This window comes from Merops nubicus, unplaced genomic scaffold (genome assembly GCF_000691845.1).
Source record: "Merops nubicus isolate BGI_N331 unplaced genomic scaffold, ASM69184v1 scaffold2991, whole genome shotgun sequence".
In the NCBI taxonomy this organism is placed as follows: Eukaryota; Metazoa; Chordata; class Aves; order Coraciiformes; family Meropidae; genus Merops; species Merops nubicus.
In genome coordinates this window covers 1,935-12,617 of record NW_008586021.1, presented here as the reverse complement: position 1 = coordinate 12,617, position 10,683 = coordinate 1,935, and the positions used below count along the sequence as shown (strand labels likewise).

At 48.8% G+C, this 10,683-nt stretch overlaps 1 protein-coding gene across 1 annotated transcript in view; it reads right to left on the bottom strand.

Annotated features, from left to right (window-relative positions):
- Positions 1 to 2,088: 2,088 nt before the first annotated feature.
- STK32A (serine/threonine kinase 32A) overlaps positions 2,089 to 10,683 on the bottom strand; it is a gene marked incomplete at its 3' end in the record, with an annotated part of 9,610 nt that continues 1,015 nt past the window's right edge. The window contains exons 2-4 of the mRNA XM_008948500.1: positions 5,763 to 5,818; positions 4,398 to 4,549; positions 2,089 to 2,262 (exon numbers count right to left, since the gene is read on the bottom strand). Of these exons, the coding sequence (XP_008946748.1) occupies positions 2,089 to 2,262; positions 4,398 to 4,549; positions 5,763 to 5,818 (382 nt within the window). The remainder of the gene's footprint in view (positions 2,263 to 4,397; positions 4,550 to 5,762; positions 5,819 to 10,683) is intronic.

Below are 10,683 nucleotides of genomic sequence, written 5' to 3'. Positions count from 1 at the left end.
GGCTGGTTCTCCCCGAAGTGCGGCAAAACTGTGCCGCGGGGCAGAGACCGACAGTTCCGACGGCCCAAGCACCGCAGCTGGTCACGAAAATGGTGATGCCACACGGCGTTTTTGCAAAAACATTAAGCAAAAATTTTAATTAATATTTCAGCAAAAGGAGTTTGAAAACAACAGACTTCTTGAATCCTTTGATAGGAAAATATTTTCAAAGATTGGAAATGAACTGTAAAACCAGGTTCTTGTTTCTCATCTGTTTTCCAACATTTTTTTGTTTTTTTAAATTTTATTTCCACTGGGACCTTTTCTGATCTCAGTCAGTCTAGTATGCAGCCTTTGGAATTACACCAGCACGCTGAGATCGTTCTCAGGATGCAAACAATGGAAAGGGATAATTTTATTTATTGATCATTTGTATATTTATTTTTTATAAACTGATTATACCATTTGCTAGCCTGAAAAAACTAACATACATTTTCCACTCTTCTACATGTAGGTGGGAAGTCATTCCAGCCTTCGAGCTGTTTGCTGCCTCTGTGTAGCTGTGCTCAGACAAAAGCAGCAATCACTTGCCTGCCTCCTGATGGTCCCAATTACAGATGTTGCAGGTAATTGACTCAGCTGAGTCACTTTCTCTGTCTAATCCTATCCCACTGGGTTACTGTGTTAATTAAACAACTTGCACTACAGTTTTAATTAAGTAACTTGCAAATTTTACAGACCACTATACACGTTTTGTTCTACTCGATTCACCCTAGGCACAGAGCTGCTGGTGATACACACCACAGCCTAAACTTGAGCTGCTCCCACCTGCAGGATGGGAAGGTAGAAATCTGTAGGTAGAAACAACCCTCTGGGATTTTGGCCTGTGGCTGAGCTGTAGTGGGACACCAGCCCACTCCTCAGCCATGCTGATGGCTGCATGGCTGCAGGGACATGGCTCAGAGCAGGGACCACAGCCCCTCGGGTGGCCTGTGCTCCCGTGGCTGCCACGTCTTTCATCATTACAAGCACCAGGCTCCTCCTCGTGCAGACTCATTCTTAGAGCACTGAGTTGTGGAGAACCTCTAGCCCCTTAGTCCTATAAGCACTGCTACTAGCTGTAACACAGGACTAAACAAAGGAGGATTTTTTCCCTGTACTCCACTCAGTTTGTTCAGGCCAAGCCAACAGCATGAGGATTTACCCCTCGCTGCTCAGGGTTCTACGTGTCACGATGTTTAATTGATGCTCATCCATTATTTGGTGCCAGTGAGCAGGTGCCAGGTGGGGAGGGACAGCACAGGGCCCTGCCACCACCCCTGTGGTGATGTCCCTGACCAGGCAGCCCGAGCGGGGCGGCTGGGATGGCCCGCCAAGATCAGGTGCATCAGAGGAGAAATTTATGCAGGTATAAACAAAAACAAGCTTTGTGAAAGATGAGACTCCTGAGAAAGTGGGAGCTGTGCCCAGGGAGGTCTGGTTTCAACAGCAGCAGAGCAAAACCCTGTGGGGCTCTGGGGCTCTCCACCACTGCAGGGCACACGGGCGTGCCAGGCGCCAGCCCTCCTGCCTTCCCAGCTGGGACGTGGCAGCCACACACCGTGGGCATGAACAAGCCTGGGCCTTCACCAGCCCCTCGGCAGTGTGCTCCTTCCACCACTCACAACCAGGGTCACCGCAGTTTTAAACTTCGTACCATGCTTTACTCTCACACCTCACAAGAACGCCCTTCTGGAGGGATATCTATGAACGAGAGACTCTCCTCCACACCTTTACTAACCCTCTGCCAGTCCCTCCCTGTTCATGGCTCACTAGCAGCTACCAACTCAAAGCCCTGGGACCCCGAGGTTTGATTGCCACTACAGCAGTAGGGAGCAGCTGGATGTCTGTCCAAGCTGAAAATGAGAATGAGGAGAAATGGGATGCTCCTGGTTGCACATGACATGCTCTTCTCTGGGCAGCCTAGTGTTTTCTGTAAGCACAAACGTATGTGGGAGAGTATTTTGTTTAGCTCTTAAGCTTCTGTTTGACTTTTCATGTCAAAGAGGAACAAGTCCACCCCTACTGCAGTCTATGAGCACCAGCTCACCTACAAGGTCCCCATCTGACCTGTGGATGATGTGCCTGCTCTGGAGATAGTCAAGGGCCAGCACCAGCTCGCAGATGAAGAGTTTCACGGTGCCTTCTTGGAACCGCACGTTTTGTTGGAGGTGGTAACGCAGGTCCCCTCCCAGCAGCAGGTCTACAACCATAAACATGTCTTCTTCATCCTGGAATGAGTACCTAAAATGACATAAGCGTGGTTCAAGGACGATAACATTGAAAGAAGACAGATTACAAAGGGACATATGGTATCTCTGGGAATACCCATCAGTTCTGGGAAATTTTTCTCTTGGGAAATAATAATTTCATTACCTTCCCATGCTCCATTTCCCTCTGTGACTAAACTCCTAGTGTCACACTTGAGGTGGCAATAATTTAGCTTCAGATCTGTAATAGATTCAGAGCATCTTGTATGAACAGCTACCAGGAGGCACACAAGAACAGGAACCCGATGTTTTTACATCAAGCTTCTATCAGCCACTTCAAAAACAAAGCCACATCCAAACCTCCTCAAACTCACTAACGCTGCTTGCTGCTGATTGTCCCTCCCCAGGGCTAGGAAGGGAGAGGGGCAGGAGTCTGGCAGTTGGGCACAGCCCTCGGGCAGATCCCGTGTAGATGACAACCCTCTAAGGGGTCCTGGAAGATCCCTGCACTTGCCGTGCAGTCCCAGCTGGCTGAGCAATCGGTGACTCAGTGCAGCAGTGGAAATCCAGCTCTGGATAAACGCTGTCTGCTCCTCCGGGGGTTCACACTCTGCTCTTCAAGGTGGACTTTTCATCTTCTCCAGGCACCCCCAGGAATTGACCATGGGAGCAATGCAGAGAGGACCCCTTAGCCAGCACCCACAGCCCTGAGCAGACCAGCAGACTGCCCCAGAGGCTCTGATAGCTGGGCTTTGGTTCTGGCAGCAGCCTGTTAATTACCCGTTTACTCAACACAACAGGGGATGCAGCACTCTCTGCCCTTCCTCTTAAATGACCTCATCTGATGCAACTGGTTACCAAGTGCCCCTTCCAGACAGTCTAACAATCAGCCCTGAGCTTTTTTCTCTCTGATTTTTTTTTTTTTAATAATACACCAGTTTCTTGATGTGGTGAGCAGCACCACGAACCGGAGTATCACTCCACACAAAGCTTGTAGTCTGTGTGTCACCCAGAGTGTTTAGCGTTGGTAAGTTCTATCTCATTCTAAAACCAGATCCAATATCCAATAAATGTAATTACCCATTGCCCCAGGGGAATCCTGTAACTACCAGGTATTGGCCACTGCATCATGTGGTGTATGAGAACACACCACACTAAATGTTATGGGGTCCTAATGAAATCAAACTCCAGACTCTAGCAGTAATAGAACCTTATTTAAAATTCCTTTCTACTGCTCCACTGCAGGAAAACATGTTGAATCAAATGAATGGGGAAGAATTAGTATGTCTTTTATCACCAAGCTGGTCAATCCCATCACTAATGGTTGAAAAAGGACTTTAACCAGAGCACATAGGCTGCATTTATCAGGTAGTCTTAAAGGAAAGAGACTGTTTTATGTACACATTTCCCCATTAGATATATGGGTTTCTGCAATAACATTTGAATGGTATTATTTTTCTATCAGTAAATTAAATGAGAAATTATTTTTATTTCTGCTCATTAGCACCAATTCAGCCAAATATCAATACGGTATTAAGGAAGGCTGTTTAAACCACGAAATAAACAACCAAATCAGAATCAGGAGGTGATGGGAAGAAAGCAGTGCCAGGGGAACCCTGCGAGCAGAGCACTGCTTGGCTATCAACCCCATGTTGTTACTGGGTGGTCCTGGGAGCTGCTGGTTTTTGCAAAACAGCACAATTAAATAAAATGGGGTTACGGTAACGAGCAGTATCTGCCTAGGAAGAAACCACAAGGGAATACAAATTCTCCTGTGCTTGTCTTGGGGAAAAAGGAAGCTAATTCTAGTTTAATTAAACAAGGTTCCCCTGGCACCAGAGCCCCATTCAGTGGAGCGGATGAGGAGCCCCACCACAAACAAAGAGCCCCAGGACCAGTCCAGGGCTCAGCCCCGCACGCTCTCCAGAGCAGTCGTGGTCCATCGCTGCCACTCGTCCCTCAGGGAGTGCCCGGGGCACCCCCACCCCCACCAGGGACTCAGGTGCCTGGTGCCAGCTCGGCGGGCGGCGTGGCACCCGTCACGCCGCGGTGCCCACGCACCAGCTGCTCCCAAACGGCTCGCAGCAGCAAGGTGGGCAAGTCTGGCCTCAGAGATGTCTCTGACCAGCAACACTGACCTAGCCAGGAAGCAAAGGAGCGGTATCTTACCATAAGTTAACTAAAAAGGGGTGTTCCAGGCCTTGCATAATCTGCAGCTCCTTGAAAACATTTCTCACTTCATTACGCTCCACGCACTTTTGTTTGTTCATGTACTTCATGGCATACATCTTCTTGGTGTCGTTCTTCTGCACAACACAGACCTAAGCAAGCAAATCGGGGGATAAATCAGAGGTAATCTTTCAGCAGATTTAGGCAGGTAAATCATAGTCACACAAGAGTTCTCCTGGGGCTTTAGCAGAGCCCACACTGCCAAGTCACAGCTCCGTGCACCGGTGCTGCCACACGGCATCGCCAGCAGGTCTCCAGCCAGTTTTCTGCTAAGGAAGAAATTTTGCTGGGGGAAGAAGAGGGGAAGGAATTTATCACCACAAAGATGGGAGGTAGAGAATCACACACAAGTCAACATTGTATTTAACAGCACTAATCTTGGCTATGCCCAGCCCTCCCACACCCACTACTGTGTGGAAGAGTCCTTCCCACCCCAGAACCACACGTTAAAAACTGGGGAGCAGCACTTTGATCTCCCCTTTCTTGATAAGCTTCATTCAGCTCACAATGAACCTTGGGCTTTGTCTGAGGGCTATTGGGGTTTGAGTTTTAACCTTTCTTACAGGCATATTTCATCAAATCCAGAAAGAAACATTGCTTCAATGAAAGACACACGGTTTGTATGAGTGCAAAACAAAACACACTGTTTTTTCAGATTTGTTTCCACAAGAGTTTATGAATTTGGGATAAATTTACAAAGTTTCCATCAATCTCTTTCATTTTGCCACCAAATAAATCTCTTTGTCTAGAGATTTTTTTTTGCATTCTTCACTTAAGGCACACCCAATTTCTGGCATGGATGAGCTTTATGTGAAGGGGCAAATGACCTTCTAGAATTCTGTCAGTGGGTACAAGCGGGTGATTCCATAGCAGCACAAAACCAAACTGTGTGACCGTAACCTGATCCTCACACCAAACACTGGGTTTCACAGAGAAATGCCCTCTGTAAGAAACGGCCAGGCCTGGCATCTTGATTGTAGTTCTTGATGAAAGACATATCATGATGTTCAGCACTGATTTGCTGGGAAATCTTAGAAAATACTTATCCAGAACCACAATGAAATTAAGCTTGTTTGATTTATCAGTTTCTCATTTTAATCTCCTGTAATATAATTTGTGGCTATGGAACAGATGAGGAATCAGGCTCTGATTCCTTCCTGATTACCAGGAGTTGAAGCTCAGGTCAAAGCTCGTTGACAATGTAGAGGTTTATTTCTTTACTCTCATGTGAGCCTCTAATTCACCCATTTCTCAATCAGTTACATTTCCAGCTGTCCAATGGTGCTTAGGTCACAAAATACTTACTTTGCCAAAGCTGCCCTTTCCAATGGCTCGCAAAATCTCAAAATGGTCGAAGGTCACTGCAAAAAAGAACAAACATTCAAATATTAAATGGCTGAGCAAACACGTATAGGGGAAAATGAGTGGGGCATGAACCCCCTGTGCCAAGCAGAGAGGTGAGCTGCAGGAGCTGCTGCCACCCCACACAGCCCACCGCTGCAGTGAGGGGCACTCGGCCCCCCGGTGCTGGGACCCAGCACGGGGCTCTGCAGAGTGGGGCAGACACAAAATGCAGAGCTCCAGCAAGCACTGGCATAGGGAGCAGCTTCAAATCCAGAGGAGCTGACTGGCAGCCAGATTTTGCATGTTAACACTCCATCTCCATTCTCTTTCAACAGGAACGCTTCATGAACATCTTAACACCCTCTACCTCCTTGTCTTTTAATATCAATATTTTCGTTAGCATTTTAAACACAGGTCTACAACTGAGCTGGCTGTAAGGAAGCTAAATGGCATACTACTTATTTAAGACTCTCAAACTAAGCACGATCACATTTTAACCTCTCTCTCTGTTTCAGCTTTCCTAGCATCCCAAATTTCCACAGCAAGCCAATCCAGAGTCACTCCCAAAGAGTACTGAAATTTGTGGTGTCCAAATGAGGAACCATCAGCTTTTGATCCTGAATCCACATCAACAGATGTGAAAAGCCTCATTTCACCGCCTGATGGCATCTAAGACAAGGGAAAAGTCAAAGCATTTGCCCTTCAGAGAGAAAACTCATGTGATATGCCAACTCAGACAAATGATGTTTAAGAGATGCCAAGAAAGATAACACAATTGCTATAAAGATGCAACTGAAGCATCAGCATGAAATACCATTTGGAAAGCAGGGCTTGTGTTTTGAAACCCAGGTTCAAGGAACAATATTTAAATAAAAAACCACAGAACCTAACCAGCCACAAAATCATCCTTATCAGAGACAAGTCAACCCTGCTAAAACCCCTGCACTCCACCTGACGAGTGCGTCAATGCTCTGGGGGGCTCAGGTCCTCCCATCCCTGCCCCTCACCCCAGCACAGCCAGCACAACACTGCACAGTCTTCTTGTGTCCCTGTGATTTCCCCATTTTCACTATATTCCCTCTCTTCCTTCTCTCTCTGCAGGCTCAGGGGAAGAAGTGGAGCCAGAGGCAAGGGAAGTTAACCCGAGTCCCTCTGTAACAAGGGGCTGAACGGCGCAGACGTGGGCAGAGGAACAAAGACATGTCCCCACTCTGCTCAGAGCCGGAGCGACTCAGCCACGGGACAGCTGCTGGTGGGGTAGAGAGGACACCGGCAACGGCCCCGCAGTGACAGGGGCCCCTCACCAGCCACCGTCACCAGCTGCCCTGGGTTCAGCCAGGGAGGGGTTAATGCTCACAAGGGGCTGCAGCTGGGCACCCGTGCCAGCCGATGGGCTGCTGTACCCCACCTCATGCCCTCTGGGATGGGCAGGCAGACCAGCAGGGCTCTGGTAGCTGGTTAGCTTGTGGTGGGAGCGGGGAGAGCTGCTTCGCCTGGGGTAAGGGGCTCATGCTCACCTGCCTGCTATAGTGTTTCCCTGGTGTTAGCGTTGTCACTGGTGTCTCTCTCTGGGTTGCTTCATTCAACTGTCCTCATCTCCAACCCCGGGCTCTTTGTTTTCTCTTCCTCCCAGTTCTCCCCTGACACGTGGCAGGGGGAAGGCAGCAGGCGGTGGTTGCTGGGGTTTAGCTGCTGGCTGAGGCCAAACCACGACACCTACTATCTATTTCTGCTTTATCTTTCAACAAATATAGCCAGCTGGGGAGAATATCTGGCTGCCATCCTCTGGGATGCTTTCAACACCCTTTCGCCCAGAAGCAGCACAGAATCTGGCTTTTAACACGGCCTCATCCTGACTGCATCGGGAGTAGAGAGCACCTTGCAGCACTGAACCTTCTGTCTGGCTATTACATTTTCTTTTCATCTCACTAGCTTATTATCCACCACTGTGCCTACTCAGAGGAAATGCTGAGAGAAAAATAATACTGTCATCCCACTTCAGCCGAAGGCAAAGAAAGACTCTTGAGAAGTCCATCTTAAAAAAAAATAAATCATAGGGCCACAGAAAATAGTCAAATTACAGCAGCAGCAATTTGGAAAAAATATGCAAGAGACATGATGACTGCATGTGGCTATCAAAGGGCCACAGAGGCCAAGCAATGGCAGAGTCGCCCTGCCCTGTGCTCTGCTGCCCGTCTCTGTGCAGCAGAAGGTGGTCCATGCTCCACAGGAGGTGGCCCACGCTCCACGGATCAAACAGCCCAGCTGTGGGAGGAGATGGGAGCCCGCTGCTGAAGAATGGAGGCATGGCAAGGTGGAGTCTTCTGCCCACAGCTCTTCTCAAAACTATGGCACAGTATAAATCCAGATGTTTTCACCTTCGTGTCAGCTCCTTAACAACCCTGTTTGGCAAAAGGTTTCACACTGTTACAGCTTCCTGAGTATTCTTCAAGATGTTTTCTATTTTTAAGCAAATTGAGAGTTAATGAGATAAATGAAATCACTGAATGTTACATCACAGTTCTTCAAGAAGCAGACCCAGTTCTTGGGTGCAGTGGCAAAATGTTGGCTGGACCGGGGTGTTTCCTTCTCGTGCCTCCCCCCGCTGGTGGGTGCAGCTGCAGTGCTGAACTGCCAGAGGTGGAACTTGAGCTGTGAAGAATCAGGGGCCTTCCTGGCACCAGAGCACTTCCCACTACTCACGCTGTTGCTGTTTAAATCTACGTGAGTCCCAAAGGAAAAGCCTCTCTCTGGTGCAGCCAAAGAGCTGGGGTCGCTCTCCACTGGCTGCAGCCCAGGGACCTGCTGGCATCACGGATCAGAAGAGCCATTGTGCTGCTTCCCAGCAGCTCGTAATTAATTTCAGTTTTAATTGAAATTAGAATAAGGACAAGGTTGTGACATCGAAGGTGATACAGTCTCTGGTCACAAATTTACCAAGACAATAGAGAAGTTAATAGGGCACATCCCCATTTCAGCTGGGTTTCTCTTCCAGTGTATCAAAAGATGACTAGAGAAAAAAATGTGCTACCACTTTTGAAGTTTGAGCAGGGCCGTGAAAGCACAACTGCACTGGTCTGGGTGCTGCACCGGGGTGCAGGGGTGACCCCTGAGCCTACTGAAACTTGCCAGCTAACACTGAAGCACTGGAGGTGGTCAGGCCCATGCCATCCCCTTGACTCGCCAGCATGGCACACAAAGGCGCCGAGCGTGGGGCGTGGCATTTCACACCTGCACAGCCCAGTGCCCTCTGCCTCAGAGCTAACAGGGGCTTCACATGCTGTCGGGTTTTGTTTGCCGAAACTGACCCCTTCCCAAGCACTGAACTGGCTTTTGTAAGATGTCACCTGTCCCAGAAGCTCTGGTGCCCCACGGACAGTTGCCCTGCACAGGTCACTGCGTTGCTCGGGGTGTTACTTGTTTCTCTTCTCTGCCACAGGAGCTGATACTGCATGAAGCATGTCGAATGCAGAGAAATGCTCAGCAGAGGGACCAGCCACCCCAGGGAAAATTCAATTCATTACAGCCAATCTCACAGCCAGGACATGTCACCCCAAGGAAGGTGATCAGCAAGGTGAGCAGTACTAGTCATCCTGAGCTAGCACAGGCAGTTATTTATGAGAGGTGCCAATACATAGCAGTTAGATGCACCATGAATAAAGTCTCCAGCAGAACCTCACAGCACAGATTTCTTCTGTATTAATGTGGCTGGAAAAAAACAAACAAACAAACAAAAAATAAGAAAAACTGCCAGCAATTGCATTAACAGTTTGGGAACTGCAGCCAGTGTAGCCCAACAGCCACCCACGGGTGCCAGGACAGAGCAGCGTGCCCGCTCCGGTGCACCGCAGGGCACAGCAGCAGAGCCAGAGCCCAAGTGCAAAACCTCCTCTGCAGGATGAGAAATGCAGGCGTGGGGCCAGGGGCCGGACCGTGGCGGGGGCTGAGGACAGCCAGGGGAACATGCTGTGGCACAGAACGACTTGTCCCTTCCCCACATTCCTTCGTGAGACCTCCTTCCTCAAGGAGCTGAGAGAGAAAGACCAGGTTCTGGCCAACGTCTCCTCTTCCCCTTATGCCCCCAGTAACCAGGACTATGGACCTGTTGGAGCAGATCCAGAGGAGGGCCATGAAGATGATCAGTGGGCTGGAACACCTCTACTATGGGGACAAGATGAGAGAGTTGGGGCTGTTCAGCTTGGAGAAGAGGAGGCTCCAGGAAGACCTCATTGTGGCCTTCCAGTGTCTGAAAGGGGCCTTCAAGAAAGGTGGAAAAGGACTTTTTATGGGGGCTTGTAGTGATAGGATGAGGAGTAATGGCTTCAAACTGGAAGAGGGTAGATTTAATTAGAAATTAGGAAGAAGTTCTTCACTATAAGGGTAGTGAGAAACTGGAAGAGGTTGCCCAGGGAGGTTGTAGAGCCCCCAACACTGGATGTGTTCAAGGCCAGGGTCTTTGAGCAACTTGGCTCTAGTGGGAGGTGTCCCTGCCCATGGCAGGGTGGTTGGAACTAGGTGATTTTTAAAGTTCCTTCCAACTCAAACCATTCTATGATACATCCTCCCTGATTGGAGTTCACACCTTTGAGACAGCAATTTATGAGTTATCTGGGTTCTCGTAGATTTTACTTTATTTTCTGTATATTTTTATTTATCTCCATATGCATTTTATTACTAGCACCTAGGTGAAAGCCCATTTGGCAGTTAGCAAGCTGACTCATGCAACAGAAACTATGTCTATGGAACAATCTTTTAATGACTGTCTCTATAATCTTGGCAGCACAGTGACACTGGCCTCCAGTACTGCTCTCAGCAGTGCATTCTCCTTTTCCAGCCAGCCAGCCCCACATGCTGGTGCCCCAGTGCCAGCCGGTAGAGAGGC